The sequence below is a fragment of the Vitis vinifera genome, chromosome 17, assembly GCF_030704535.1.
Source record: "Vitis vinifera cultivar Pinot Noir 40024 chromosome 17, ASM3070453v1".
NCBI lineage: Eukaryota > Viridiplantae > Streptophyta > Magnoliopsida > Vitales > Vitaceae > Vitis > Vitis vinifera.
This window is the reverse complement of record NC_081821.1, coordinates 4,358,720-4,374,847: the sequence shown is the minus strand read 5'-3', so window position 1 is coordinate 4,374,847 and position 16,128 is coordinate 4,358,720. Positions and strand designations below refer to the sequence as shown.

The window sequence follows — 16,128 nt, the reverse complement described above, 5'->3', positions numbered from 1 at the left end:
GGATCAACAAGGGACTTACGCTCCTTCTGCCCTTCAAACACCGCTATCTTAGGCTGACCAAGCCGTTCATAGGAAATTCAATACAAACTAAGTCAGGATTAAATCAGTAATTAATTACTGTTCCAACTCGTAACAGCACTCGGTTCTCAAGCAAAACGTGGCTCTGATACCATTTGCACCCAGGACATACAACAGTTCATGCACACAATAATTAATTATGTCTAATGAACTCCAAGCATAAAAACAGAAATATTTAATGTATAATTCTGTCTAATTTATTGCAGAAATTTAAACATAAAAACACAGATATTTGAATATGAAAATATTGTTTATTGAAAATATACATTGATTACATAGAGTTGTTGAATACAAGCTTGTTGGCAGCAGATAGATGATTCAAAGTGATGAATACAAAATGACTAGAAATTTTGAAAAAGGAAATTACAAAAGAGAGAGAATTTTTTAGAACACTCTTGAACTATTTTTCACTTTCCTAAGCTCTGCCTGATGAAGAAAGTTGAGGCTCTATTTATAGGCGAGAATTCGGACTTGAAACGAAGTTTTGAGTCTTCAATTTTGAGAAATTTTGAATCCACCTCCACGTGTATGGAGCATGAATGAAGTCTGCATTAGGTAAATTTTGTTATCCTTGTCTTATTTCTGTCTTTTTCCATCACGTTCCTTTTGAGTCATGGTGTTGCTTTTGAGTCATGGTAAAGACAAAAAAACACTATTTATTTATTTTTTATTTTATACTCTTCACAATTCATTATTTACATACTTTTCACAATTTTTTATTTTTTTTACTGGATAAATATAAGAGGACAAATGTACAAAGTTACAGATGTATAAAAAATTATTGAAATCTTTTATCTGGATTGACCCATAGGTTAGGATTAACTCAGGGTCTATGTATGAATCATCGGATAAAGTTATATCTTCAGTTTCTTGAGTCTTCATTCTTGAAATTTTTTTGAAATCCGTCATGTGTAGAGACAGCTGGAGCCTTGATGAAACATCAACTTAATTGAAGTGTATTTAATGATATAAAACATACATACATATATATAATTAATTAATTAATTAATTAATTAATTAATTAATTCATAAATGTTATAAAAAAATGTTAACAAATTTTTTTTGATAGTTTTTTTTTGTTAACCAATTAAATTAAATTTAAAAATATAGTAATTAGAATGAATTAATTTATTAAAATATTATTTTAATATTTTATTTTTATGATGGTCTTTTATATATATATATATATATATATATATATATATATATATATATATATATATATATATATATATATATGTTCATACATCAAAGGCAAACTCACCCTAACAATCACTCAAGGTTCATGATTTTATTTTATTTTTGATAAATATCAATATATCGTCGAAAATTCCAAAACTAATGAAAAAGTCGGAAAATGGATATTTCTCAACTATTTATTACACCCGACATCATCTATATGTAGTGAAAAAATAATACAATCATTATAGATCCAATTTTTGTCTATAAATTTATAGTAGTTGCAAAGTAAGAAATAATTTTTTCTTTCGGAATGGATGTTGTTCCTAAGTATGGATGACGTTTCCAAGTAAGGATGACGAAATTATGAAAGAGAATTACTTTCTATTTAGATATTTTTTTCATGAATTTCATCGCTCAAAAAATATTCATAAAAAGAGAGAAATTATAAGTTTATTGTTCTCAAAAAAAAAAAAAAAATATTTACATTTTGAATTATTATTAAAAAATGACCAAACCCATAAAAATCCAAAGCATAAACATCACTTATTTTGGCCAAGCTATTTCCTAGCAAAAAAATCCGCAAGTGTTTACTTCAATTTTTCAAAACCACTGTTTTTAAATCATATAGCCGCGTAGACTCTTCCCTTACCCTCCCGTAACTAAAACCTTTGTGAACAGCACATGTATAACAACGTACAATGCAACTCTAGGAAGAATTTTAGCATTCCCCGTCTTACAAAACCTTATTTTTCACTTCCTATTCAGGTCAATGATGTTGCCATATTCACTTATCCATACAGAGAAACGTTCAATGCCAATTTGGATTAATTTAGTACAACTTCGGGATCATGCATGTAGCGTATCTTCCACTTGGCATTGACTTGTAGTATATATTGCAGCATCTCGTCTTCCCATTTGCTTGTTATTTTGTTGAATTAATCTTCAGTGATCAGTGGTTGATTGTATCAACCAATAAGCTAATTAATTAAGCTTATTTAAGGCTCACTTATTAAAGTCCGTAAGCAAAATTAACGATTTTTAAAAATTCTATTTTTAGGATTTTTGTCGAAAAAAAAAAAAAAAAAAAAAGAATACAACTTCTCAAATTAGAAAAAACGTTAACGCATAATGGTTTACTTTTAATCGTACAGATATTATTTATTTTGAGTTTAAAAGGGTTTTACGACTTTAAAACATGTTTATAAGATTAAGTAAAGTTTACATTTATATAGTGTAAAAAGTTTTTTTTTTTTAATAGACTTGAAATATTAAATAATATTTTATATGATTAGGGTAAACTTTCTTGAAAATAAAAAATAAATTAAAAAAAATGGAAAATCAAAATTCCAAGAGTTTACGTGTGAAAATTTGAAATTAGGAAGCCGAAAGGAAAGTGTTGGGGCACATGGCTGGGCCCAGAGAGATGATTAGTGCTAAGTTGCCAACCTCTGTCCAAAGACTCCGAGACTTGTTCCAAGTCAATCCCTCTATATTCCTCCAATGTTACCTGTCATTCATACATTCACGCTATTCAACAAACTGACAAAAGTCGTCTCGTTCCCAAGTCAATATGTAATTGAATGGATGGCTTCCATGTGAACTCCATAATTAGGGTTTGTAACCTTCTCATTCCATGGCAGGAATCTTTGAATTTTTTTTTTTGCAACTAGGCCCCTAGACACAATTATAAGTTTAGGGTATTTGAAAAAGTGTCATATTAATTTCAAATTGGTATCATAGATTCAATGAAACATATGCCATATATTTGTACGTGTTTTTGAAAGAAAGAAAAAAAAAAGAAGACATATTCTAACAAATAAGAAATTGGGGTTTACTCCTATAATTTATCATTTTTATCAAAATTATTGATATTATTATTATTTTTAAAATTTTATAACTTTTTATAGTATTTGAAAGAACATACTAGCACCGGTGTTAAAAAAAAAACTCATCTTTAACAACATAAAAAATAATGAAAGAACAAGATAATTTAGAATCTATTTAACAACTATTTTTTAGAGCAATTTTTGTTAACTAAATTATTTTTTCTATTTTCTGTTTTTAAGAACATAATATATGATATTCTCATATAAATTTTTTTAGTTATTTTTTATTATTTTTACTTGGTTTTTTAAGAATACAAACATATAAAATGATTAAAAATAAAATACTAAGTTTTAAAAATTATTTAAAAATAAATTAAAAACATTTTAAGTTTTCTAACATATTTTTGTTTTACAAAATATTAAAGAACATTTTTTAAAAATTATTTTGTAAAACTGTTTTTGAAAACATTTATCAAACATGCTCTTAGAGTTTGTTAGATAATTATTTTCTAAAATAATTTTATATCTTTTTTTTTTTAAAAAAAAAAAAGAAAACATGATTGATAACTAAAAACCATTTTTAGGAATTCTATTTCTAAAAACAAAAAACATCTTTGAATCATTTTCACTTTTTTTTCATAAAGAGTTGTTTTAAAAAATGATTATACAAAAATATCGAATAATTAAAAATAAAGTATTAAATATAAAATTTATTTTTAAAAATATTAAAAGTATAATGAAAATATTTTACCTTCCATGCATATTTTTGTTCAATAAAATATGATTTGACAATTTTAAAAATTATTTTCAAAAACGGTTAGCCTTAATGTAAAAAAAACAAAGAACTCATCTTTTAAATAAGAATTGTTAACGTAAAAAAATTAATATAGATGAACTTATCTTTTGAAAATATAAATTCAATATAAAAGGTAAATTATGGGGGCAAATATGAATTGAGACTCACAAGTGGCCGACACAGTAGCAAGACTACGCTTATCTCTGTCTCACCCAAAGAGAAGTCATCACTCTACGCTATTTCCTCTTTTTTTTTTATAAAGCACCCTCCAGATCTTGTATTAGGCACTAATATCAAATCTCCCTCTCTGTATCTCTCTCTTCCTAATTCTCTGCAGATGGGTCGCATCCAAGATCAATCGCAGAACCAAGCTGAGTACGAGCTACAGCCTCAAGAATATCAATCCGAATCAACACAGGACTTGACACTCGCTCTGGATCATGATCAACTCCAGCAAGAGGAGTATCCACAAGGGCCAAAACACCCATCCGACGCCATGGAAAGCGAGCCACAAGCTCAGCAACAGTTCCAGCAACCACCACAATACGGTAACCCACAAGCACAGCCCAACCCTGCTTACATGCCTCAACAGACTCAGCAAGTCTCGCGTCCGCAGAACCCGCAAATGAATGCGATGAACGCCAACCAGCTTGCTCCGTTCCCCCCACAGAGCCCACAATCATTGCCTCTGCAGCAGTCGCCGCAACTCCATGTGTTTCCTCATGGTCCATTCCAACCGCAGGGCTTCGGTACTGGTATGCATGGTTACCAATCTCCATCACCGGTGCCATTTCCGCCGGCGAGTGGTGAATATCAGGGTGTTCTGGCTTCTCCCCACAAACCTCCGGCTGCTGCTGAGTATTGGACAAGTGGGCTGTTTGATTGCATGAATGATCCTACCAATGGTGACTCTATCTCTCTCATGACCTTGTCAAATTCAATTTAATTAAGAAGTTAACCAGGATTATGCACTAATTAAAGCCTTAATTTTCTTAATAGGTTAATATAGGAAATGCTTTTGTCTCACATATTTGGTATAAGACAACCTTTTATTGTATAAATCATGTATTTATATAAATTGTATGTTTGCATTTCAGCACTAGTCACAGTTTTCTTCCCATGCGTGACATTCGGGCAAGTCGCGGAGATTGTGGACCGTGGTCACACTTGTAAGTGAACAATAAAGAAGTCAATGGTTATATAAACATTGGCTAATTTCTATTTTGTTGCACCAATCTTTAAAAAAAAACTAAAGATTTAGGTAATTTCATGCAATTAAGATTGTTGTCTTAACTAAATAAACAGCATGCGGGACCAGCGGACTACTCTATGGATTGATAGCCTTCCTCATCGGATTGCCATGCATAATGTCATGCACGTACCGCACAAAGATGAGGAGCATGTACAACCTCTCCGAATCTCCAGGACCTGATTGGGTTGTTCATTGTCTCTGTGAGTGTTGTGCTCTTTGCCAGGAATACAGAGAACTTCAAGCAAGAGGCTTCGACCCTTCAATTGGTACTTTACTTATAGTTGTACTTACATAAGAGTCTTGTATGTTAATGGAGAAGTGAATATTAAATCTTATTGAGTTAACCTTTTTTGTGTAGGATGGATTGGAAATGTAGCCAAAAGTCAGAACATCCAGATGCAGCATGGTGCCATGGTGCCACCAGGGAGCCAAACTATGATGGGTTAATTGAGAGACTTTTAGAAATTTGATTTGGACAATAGTAACGTGTGTCTCATGGTATTGTTGTGTGTATCCATGGTTAATGTCAATGCTCTGATCTTGGCTTATGCAACTTTTTTAAAAAGTCTTACTCATCCACTACTCTTAATTGTAATATTTATTAAGACAATCAATATAGTTGACAATGTGAGGTTTGGTTTTAATAAATATTTGTATAAATTACTAATGAAAGAACTAAGAAAAAAGATTATTGCTCTAGCATTCAATCCATCCTTAATTAGACATTGTTCTAGTGTCATAGCATTGTTATGGTCTAATTAATGAAGTTAGTGATTTTTTTATAGGTATTTTAATAAAAACTAATGAAAGATTGTAAGCAAAAATCATTATTCTAACATTTATTATTGTAGGACTTCAAGCGCTACCAACTCTCTTAAAAGCAATTGCTGTTAGGAAAAGTGCATACCTTAACCTTATGGTGCATTCACTCGAGCGCCCACGGCGAATACAAGGGGAGTTGATGGATGCGACCAATTATTCGATCTACCAACAATCTCCCCCCCCCCCCCCAGTGACACCCTTGGGGTTCGAACTCGTGACCTCAACTCTAATACCGCTTATAGGACCTCAGACGCTATCAACTCTCCTAAAAACAATTGCTGTTAGGAAAGGTGCATACCCTAACCTTATAGTGCATTCATCCAAATGCCCACAACGAGCACAAGGGGAGTTGATGGACGCGGTCAATCCTTCGATCTGCCAACAATTATCATCCATTAAGTATTATTCAAATGTCTCAGTATTATCATGATTTGCTAAAATGGAGTTAAAGATTTACATTTTAGTATTATCACGATATGATAAAGGTTATTGTTTTAATATTCAATACATTTTCAATAAGCATTAATGAGTGTTATAACATCATCATGGTCTTATCAATGGAATGGACGACTTGTGTTATAATAAAAGTTTGATTGCAATTATATTTTAGAATGTTGACCACACTATTTCAATATAACTATTATTTCAAATTTGTAGCATTTTATAATAGTAGTATTTTATAGCAATGCAACCATTGTTCCATCTGTTGGGAACCTCATATTAATTTGTTCTTAAAAGTTTGATTGCAATTATATTTTAGAATGTTGGCCACGCTATTTCAATATAACTATTATTTCAAATTTGTAGCATTTTATAATAGTAGTATTTTATAGCAATGCAACCATTGTTCCATCTGTTGGGAACCTCATATTAATTTGTTCTTATGTCTTGGATTGCGTAGGGTGCATGCAAATATATCCCAGGGCTCTCTAAATCTATTGCGGTAGATAAATAGGTATTAAAAAACAATAAGAATATCATAAAAAAACATAGATCTAAAAAATAAAACCACATACCTTTAATCTGAATATTTTCAGATCAATTATAATCGATGTAGATAACTCTAAAGTCACAATAGATCTCATAAACACCATGATCTTCCGTTCGATGACTCTTTCTAGTGTCTAAGCACTGAGATGGTAAAGATCTTAAATGTGGAGATTAAGGTTTTTTTTAGACTGAATAGAAGAGAATGACAAATACATGAAAACTCTAACCTTAAAGGGGTATTTATAGGTTTCCTATTAGGCTCAAGTGATTTAAGCCCACAATGGGTTTGAGTCACTTAATATTACCTAAAAAGGTTACTAATTAATGAATTAATTAATTATACAAGATCCTAATTAATCAGTTAGCCTAGTCATGCTTACCAAAACACCTTTATGCACAAAAATGAACTAAAAACTCATTCAATCCTCATAAATCGTGTCATCAAGGAATATGAGCTCAGAGTAGAGACCACTGAAACCCATAGAATTACTAGCTCTCTCATAATCAAATTATGAAATTGACTTAACATCTCACTATAGAGAGTCAACTACACTTTAATACCATATCTAAATTACAACGAGACACCAAGTGTTTAGGTCTGTGACCTACTATCTATTACATGCAAACTCCCCATGAGCTGGTGTTCGTAATCTAACAAGATTGTACTATCACCTATCAAAATTACCTCTCAAATCATTGACTTACAAATTCCACTTATTATATGATCAAATGACACACCCTAACTTCAAATAGCATATGTCAAATTCTACTAAAAAAAAAATACTATGGTTACAGATTTCATGATCATATGTCATTTGAATAATTCAAGGGGACATATTATTTCAATTTCATGAGATATCATGGTATATTTATTGAGGATACATGTTATATAAGTATCCGTCAACAATAACCCAATCCATAAAGATATATATTTTTGTTTTGAATAATAGAAAACTATTTTCAAAATTCCGAAACACACCCTAACGTTGTCATTTTAGACAAATTTTTGTTTGAAAATTTATGATATTAATTATTAGCAGTAATGAAAAATCTTGATTTATATATATTAAAAAAATGGCGTGTACTCATTTTTATTATGCATTTTGAATAAAATGTAAGTAACAATTATAAATTTTTATATTATTCTTTTTAAAATATACACTATTTTTGTTTTTATTTACAATGATACCATTTATAAAATCTATCATTGTCTTATTCATTTGAAAAATCATTATCCATTTACTTTGTATTTATTTTTAATTTAAAATTAAATTAAATTACATTTTATATGCATTTAAAAAAAATTATAATTCATTGTTAAAGTTTTCAAAATGTTATTATTATTTTTTGATCAAATAATGCAATTTTAATTTTTTGATTACGAATTCAATAAATTGACCTTTAAAAATTTTTTTTTTCATGAAAGTTAAAAACAAAAAAAAAATGTAAAATTATGTTTGGAAACATAAATATTAAAAACAGGTTTTTTAATTTGTTTTTTTTTATTTATGAAAATATTACATAATTATGTATAATGTAAAAGTTTGGAGAGTTTTTCATATTTTCAATTATTATTTAAGATATTGTATAAAAAAAGTTCAAAATGCCTCAAAATGGTTTAAAATTTTTGTTTTTTTTTAATATTTTTTTGAATGCATAAAATGTTTTTTATTTTTTATTTTAGAGAATAGAAAATTGTTTTTATTAACATTTTTTTAAAGTAAAAAGTAAATGCTACCTTCTATTACACTAATGAATTTTTTACTTGTTTGTTTATATTAATTTTTTATTTTCATTTAAAAATAAAAAAAAATTAGGTCTAAAAACATGTTTGGACATTTTTTTTTTTTTTTTTTAAGAAATTAAGCTAAAAAGTGAAAAAAAAAATTTAAAACAGCAATATGATGTTTTCAATTAAATATTATTTTAAAGTACCTATAAATATTTTGTTTATTTATTAGACTATGGATTATAATAAGTAAATATATTTTTATATTAGAAAAATTAATTAAATAATATAAGTCTATTAGAATTTTTTATTAAATTATTTTCAATTTAAATATAATAAAATAAAAAATAAAAAATTATAATAAGATCACACATATGATAATATTTGTATAAAATAATATATATATATATATATATATTTTTTTTTTTTCACATTAGTGAAAATTTAAAATTAGGGAAAATTTTAAGAAAAGAAAAATTTTAAATTAAATTTAAAAAAATGAAATGTAGAATTGGAATGACAACCCTTTTGAATCACATAAAAAAAGAAGGAAAAAGAAAAATCAAAGTTTAGAAGGGAGGACGAAAAAGGTGGGAAGAAATCGGATGACTCATCAAATATCAAGCAACAAAGAGAACATTCTCAAGCCTCGTAACTCTCGATCATAAACGAGCACGACACAGGCAAAACCATATCCGAACCTTCGACATCACTTGATTATTTCTTCCCCAATCGAATCGAACTCTCTAATCAATGCAAATTTATGAAGTCGTGTTCTGAAACAATAGAATTCGAATAATTCAACCATGAATCAGATCCAATAGATCCCATTCCCATTTGAGCAGATCCAAGAATCATCGATCAGCAAATGGCTGGGATCTTCGAGTACTTCGTGGTGTGTGGGCTTGGTCCGGAGGTCCGAACCCTAGACGGCAACAAGGGCTTCCATGGAATGGGCGTTATGTACTTGTCCTCTCTTCTTGATCAGTACCCTCCTTCCAATCACTCCCTCTACCCTCCTCCGCCGCCTCAGCTTCCCACTGTAAGTTCAACAATTCAACTTCTTCTTTCAATTTTCAGGTGTTTTATTTTTTATTTATATATATATATATATATATTTTATTTATTTATTATTATTTTTTTCATTCATTGGGTTTTCTTTTGAATCAATTTGCGGTTGGTTTCATTTCATTTTGGTCGGTGTGTATCTGCGACCGCTGAGTATTGCACAAGTTGTTAGCCAAACGATGGATTAGGTTTCTAGTTAAGGGGAGTGCTGCCAGGACAAGAGGAATGTTAAAGGAATGATTTTCGACAATTGAGAAATGAAGGAATTAACCTATGATTAATAGAAGTTATGCTCTTATACACTGCTCAAATCGAGAACAAGGGATTCTCGTGGGCAACCCTGAGTAGCTGGAATAAGGTCTTTTGGAGTTTACTTGAATTGAATTTAGTTATATATTTAATTAGTTTTACAGGGATGCAATCAAATAATCTGTTGTGCTAACAAAAGCTTTGATGCAAACAGTGTCACTTTAAGAACAGAGAGATAAAACAATCCATACAAAGCAACACAAGGTTTTAATGTTGTTCAAAACATTCTGACATCCATGGATGAGAGAGGATCATTCCATTGTATATAGAGAATATTATAAAGGACAGAAGCCGCATATAACTATTGGGTTCTTAAAACATTCCATGTTTCTCGACTCCTTATATTTATACCTGAACCACTAGCCCCCTTGTTCTATCGAATATCTCCCATTCTTTCTCATATCTCTGTCCGCCTTGTATAAGATTTTATAAATTCATCTCCATCTCATAATTTTTTTCCTCATGACTTAGAATATTTATAGAGATATTTCTAATAACATCCTTATCCTATAAGGAAATCTAATATTACACCAACATATCGATTTATGAGATATTTTATATAATATTCTTTAAAAAAGGGAATCTATACTAACTAGGAATTTGGGACAGTTTCCAAAATCTAATTAAAAGTAGGCTACAAGACTTTAAGCGAATGAACCTAATTGGACATTTTACACTCCCCCCACTAAATAATTTTTGAAGCATTTTCTCTTGTAATATCATTGATAGTAAAGTATTTCATCATTTTTTTATTTTTTTATTTTTTATGGGTAAATTTTTATTTTCTTGCTATTGGGACTTCAATATAGATGATAGAACCTTCCACAAACCCACCCCACCCTTTACCATTTGAGCTAGGCCTCAAGGACTATTTCATCATGTTCTTTATTGGATGACACTTTTTGATATCTCTCAAATTCAATGCAAATGATGAATTGGATTTGGTTCTTATTTGTACTTTTGCTTCCATCCAGGTGTGTGCTGATTTTGTCTCTATAAGTATATAATTATAAATGTGGCTTCTTAGAGTTGACTGCCATGCAATTGGACTCCTTGAAACTTAACAAGCAAACATTAGAGGAATGCTGGGATCATTGAGGAGAGGTGGAGGGTTGTTCATTATTTGTGGAATATATTTGTTTCCCACTGTCTCACACCACTTTGGATGTCTGACCAACAAGTTCTCTGGTATTACCGTCAGCTTGACTGTGTTACACCATAAGGAGGTTTGCTGTTATCATAGGTGAGATGTGGGGAGCAGTGCTCAGTGGATCTCTCCCTAATATGGGCCTTAAATTCCATTTTGATGGTTGTTTTTGGGTAATCTAAAACAGAGAGGGTTGTTAGTGCATTTAAAGACATAATAGCAATTTGATAGAGTTTTTTCTGAGCTAGGTGGTTTTTGTCTTGTTATGGAGCTAGCTATCCTTGCATTATTTGAAGGATTGACAGAAGCATCCTTGTTGGAAGTTAGTGACTTTTGACTGCACTTGACCATTGCTCTCTCTTAGGTGTTGCAGGGTAGAAGAGGGCCTTGGAAATTTAATTCATGGGTTCACAGGATAATTGATATTTCTTTTTTAGAGATTTATGGCTCCTCTTTCCCCTGGAAGTCTGGGTGCTGATTGCTTGGTTAAGTGAGAAGTTGCCTTATAAGAAGTATTTGAAGGCTTTCTCCCCATATGAGCTTCTTTATTTTTCTGGGGTTATTTGTTCCATTGTCATGGGTAGTTGATTGTGTTGGTAGTAGCTTTCAGGCTTTTTTTTTTTCCTGTGGTATTTCCTATCAAAAGAGAGGAAAAGAGAAGAACAAATGTTGACAATTATTTACTCAGTTATAAAAGCTTGCTTCAATTGGACTTCCTTTATTCTAAAAGGGGATTAATTCTTGGAAGTTCAAAAAATAACCAATTTTTGTTGATAATGATTTTCTATCAAACGCATATTCAAATTCTCAATAATTGATAGTAAAAAAGATACTGTAAATCTTATTTATGCGGAACTTTATATATGAATATGATAGACCTTTAGGTATTGATTTGTGCTCCCATTCTATTTTGATTTGGCTTTTATGAGACCCAAGCGTTTCTTTCAAATTACTTAATTAGCATGGAATCCTGGTGCATATTTTGTTTTGCCCATTAGGTGGGCTGACCTACATTTTGAAGGATGAGAGAGAAATCAACAATCTAGTGCAATAAGGGCAATCATTATGAAAACCATTAATAACCCAAATATATATATATATATAATAAAAAACAACAATTGTATTAAAGTATAAATAAAGACATACAGAAGAAGGATGAAGAATCCGTCCAAAATACAACTAACTAATGAAAAAGTATGTTTGAAGCCTCTAACGTACTAAATAAACCTATATGAACCCCATGAGAATTTACAAAAAACAATTCGTTGCTCCAATATTAAAATAATTTCCTTCCAAACAAAACGTATTAAATGCTTCTCTCCTTGCTAACCCACACGTTTTGACCTACACATCAAAAACTAGTTGGGTTGGACCGCATTGAGGGGAATGCCCTTAAATGTTGTGGTGTAAGAGGCCCAAAAGGAGGCATAGAAATGAATGATATGCCAAAGAGTCTCTGAAGTCCTTGCCTTGTCCTTAAAAATCCTAACATTTCTTTTCGACCAAAACTCAAATCAAAGTGAGACAAGCAGTTTTCCAAAGAACCTTGCCTCGAATGGAGCTTCCCAATCTCTGATACGAGATGATCATCATGTCACAAATACTCTTAGGAGGAACCCAATCCAAGTTTGCTAATTTGAATAGTTTGTGCATAGCCCTAAATCAACGGACAATGTAAGAAAAATTGATTCACTATTTCTCCACTCTCCATATGCAAAAAGCAAACGTCAAGATTATGGGCTTTGTAGAATCTTTTCAAATGTAGCATGTAATTGGTATTTACCTTCTTGTGTGCCACTAACCAAGCAAAGGTCTTGAGCTTATATGAGATTTTAGATTTTTGTAGAGATTTATCTGGATAAAACAAATAAGATTTGGTTGTGAAGATTATTATTGGTAGGCAAAAGAGATATCTTAAACAATGCCTATATACAAAAGTGGTGTGAACAATGTTCTGTTCACAATGGGGGTTTAGATCACTCTAAAAGGGACTTAATAAGATTTTCCTTCAATTTTTGGTCTAGAAGATCTTGGTCATTGAAGATCCTTCTGTTACGCTCTTGTTACATGTGCTAAAAGAAGTGAAAAAGAGATGTTCTTTCATTGAATATTGCATTGAGACCCTTGACAAGTGCTTTTTCTTTAAATCTAGAAATAAGAAATGTAGTTGAAAAATTGCTAATAGCATGTCCCATAACTTTCTAGTATCACAATGGATTAGGATGTGATTCGCAAACCCCTCACTAACTTTAGAAATATAGCATATGTTTATCATTAATCATCCTTTTCTCATAACGAGATATGTGGTTAGGATCTTCCCATTATTGGGTTTAGCCTAGGAGCTTTTGTTTCATGATGATTATTAATGTGGGATTAAGGAACTCCATTAGAGGCAAGACCATGTGGAAGATTGCTTGTCTCACTTTGATTTGGATCGTGTGACAAGAGGGAAATGTTGGGATCTTTGAGGATAAATGGAGGATGTTAGAGATGTTGTGGGATTTACTTCACTTTTTTTATGTTTTTTAGGCCTCTTGTACTGCAGATTTTAAAGGCATCCCTCTAAATGTCATTAAGCTAAATTGGCATTTAGTGTGTACACCAATAGGGTTAGCTGGGTTTGAGGAGATGAAATCTTTGTACATTCTTTTGTGATCTATCTTTTTATATATATCTCCTTGTATAGTGGAGAAGTTCTTTGTTTTGATTAGGTTTTTGTATTTGTGGGGAGGATTCTTCATCCTTCTCATGAATTCTTTATTCATAATTAATACATCTCTTGTTCCTGATTATAAAAAATGGTCAGATCTTCCTCCTAAACTATATCCCAAGCAAAGGGGAAGAAAAGGCTTCTCAATAGCGCACGAGTGCCTCCTATTGGCCAATAGATGTTTCCTAAGTCAAACTCATGAGGAGTCAATTGACCACATCCTACTGCATTGTGGTATGATGAGGGTGTTGTGGGAACTTTTGTTCTTTCTTTTTGGGTTTAGTAGGTGATTCCTTCCTCCGTAAGAGAGACTCTATTAGGTTGACATGACTCTTTGTAGGTTTATTCCCCTGTAAGAGACTTTGTTAGGTTGACATGACTTTTTTGTTGAAAGGAAGCGGAAAGAATTTTGGAGAGTAACACCATTATTTTTTTTTTGGACAATATAAAATGAGAGAAATAGAAAATCTTTTCTGAACGAGGAACTCTTTGTTCAAAGATTGAAAATCCGATTTATGTGCAACTTGTTATCCTGGACTAAACTATTTATAGGCAAAAACTCGATGTCTTTTTTTGATTTCATTGATTGTTTGGGCTTAGTTTGAGGGCCGGAGTAGTTTATTGTTTTCTCTTTCCTTTTTTTTGACTATTTTTGGCAACTGTTGTGTACATCGTGTGCACTTTGGTGCGCCTCTTTTTAGCGCTTTTCAAGACTACTTTTACTTACCTATAAAAAAAAAGGTGTAAGTGCTCCTAAATTTTTTTGGCAAGGAACAAGTTCAAATTCTCAACATATGGGTTGTAAAAGGAGTTCACATGGAATTTTTTTTTATTTTTTATTTTTATTTTTTAATAAATAAGTAAAAGTACTGTATTATGATGAGACGCTAAAATAGCGACCTAATAATGTATATAGAGACACTCACCCTCTTACAATTGAACTAAAACAATGCGATATGCAAAAAATACCTCCTCCCTCACTGAGAACCCACCTAATTAATAAAATCTATTAAGGTCGAAGGACCACCTTTTATAAACAATTTGGTCTCCAACCATAGTAAATACACAAAAGAAGCTTTTAGCCTTTGGATGGACAACACACTATTTTCAAAGGAAATTCTATTCCTTGCCTTCCAAAAGAACCAAAACAAACATAACGGGCCCGCTTGCCAAACAACCTTATGCCTTTATCCACAAAAGACCCCCTCCACTCTAAGAGAGTTTCCTTTACCGAAGAGGGAAACACCCAAGACACTCCAAATAATGAAAAGAGCAACATCCACACTCCCCTTGTCTTTTCGCAATGAAGAAGAAGGTGATTGATTGACTCCTCATACGTTTGGCAAAAAATACCATCTATCAGCTAAAGCCCAACCCCTCTACTGAATTCGGTCCAAAGTTAGAACTTTTCTCCATGAAGCCTCCCAAGCAAAGAAGCTTATTTTAGGCTGCACACAAGAATTCCATATAATCTTCCAAGGGAAAGAAACTAGAGAGTCCGACTCTAAGGCTCTATAAAGAAACTTTACTGAGAAATTGCCATTCTTCAAATCCATCCACCTCACCCTATCCTCCTCATCCAAATTCATCTTCTTCCCACCCAAACAACATAACAACCTTTTCACCTCATCCAACTCCCAATCATTGAAAGGCCTAGAGAAGCAAGGGCTCCAACTTCCCGCTCTTTCCCTACTTGCTGAAATAGTCTAAACTTCATTCACCCAGGCCTCTTTAGAAGTTGCTAGGGCACATAAAGAGGGGAAGGACTCACACAAAGGAGTAGTTTCACACCACTTATTCTTCCAAAAGTTCACCTTCTTTCCATTACCCATCACAAAGTCAAGTCTAGGTGTCACTAGGTGTCCTAACTTTCTAATTGCTTTCCACAACCCAACTCCATAACCCTCTCTAGCCTCGCAAGAGATCCACCTACCTCTTTCTTCCCTGTATTTCCCCCTAATTACTTGGTTCTAAAGGGTTTTTCTTTCATTTGCAAAACGCCAACTCTCACACTTGGCTCCACCCACTTTTTTCTTCCTTTCTCATGCTCCTTTTGAAGTAAATTGTCCTCTCTTGCTTGCAATCTCACACTGTTGATGAGCTTCATAAATAGTCCAAGTTCTCAATGAGGCATAGAAGATTATAATCTACCTTGTTTAGAAGCTCTTGCCGTTCACAAATACATCAATCAGTTGTGAAAAATAGAAAATGATACAAAT

At 31.8% G+C, this 16,128-nt stretch overlaps 2 protein-coding genes across 3 annotated transcripts in view; both read left to right on the top strand.

Annotated features, from left to right (window-relative positions):
• Positions 1-4,075: 4,075 nt before the first annotated feature.
• On the top strand, positions 4,076-5,782 carry LOC100250709 (protein PLANT CADMIUM RESISTANCE 6). The gene is made up of 4 exons (XM_059734159.1): positions 4,076-4,787; positions 4,980-5,051; positions 5,188-5,400; positions 5,493-5,782. The coding sequence occupies exons 1-4, from the start codon at positions 4,220-4,222 to the stop codon at positions 5,579-5,581; spliced, it is 942 nt and encodes a 313-aa protein (XP_059590142.1). The 5' UTR covers positions 4,076-4,219; the 3' UTR covers positions 5,582-5,782.
• Positions 5,783-9,217: 3,435 nt separating this feature from the next.
• LOC100254135 (DENN domain and WD repeat-containing protein SCD1) overlaps positions 9,218-16,128 on the top strand; it is a 51,580-nt gene continuing 44,669 nt past the window's right edge. The window contains exon 1 of one of the 2 annotated variants that reach the window (XM_003634140.4): positions 9,218-9,717. In XM_003634140.4, the coding sequence (XP_003634188.1) occupies positions 9,544-9,717 (174 nt within the window). In that variant the 5' untranslated portion in view covers positions 9,218-9,543. The remainder of the gene's footprint in view (positions 9,718-16,128) is intronic. The other variant, XM_019226529.2, reaches the window with a different exon arrangement.

Bases quoted from the DNA above. Each gene is read 5' to 3' on its own strand.
- LOC100250709 (XM_059734159.1), top strand. From the start codon at position 4,220: ATGGGTCGCATCCAAGATCAATCGCAGAACCAAGCTGAGTACGAGCTA. The intron at 4,788-4,979 runs GTGACTCTATCT...TTTGCATTTCAG, and splicing joins CATGAATGATCCTACCAATG to CACTAGTCACAGTTTTCTTC. The intron at 5,052-5,187 runs GTAAGTGAACAA...CTAAATAAACAG, and splicing joins TGTGGACCGTGGTCACACTT to CATGCGGGACCAGCGGACTA.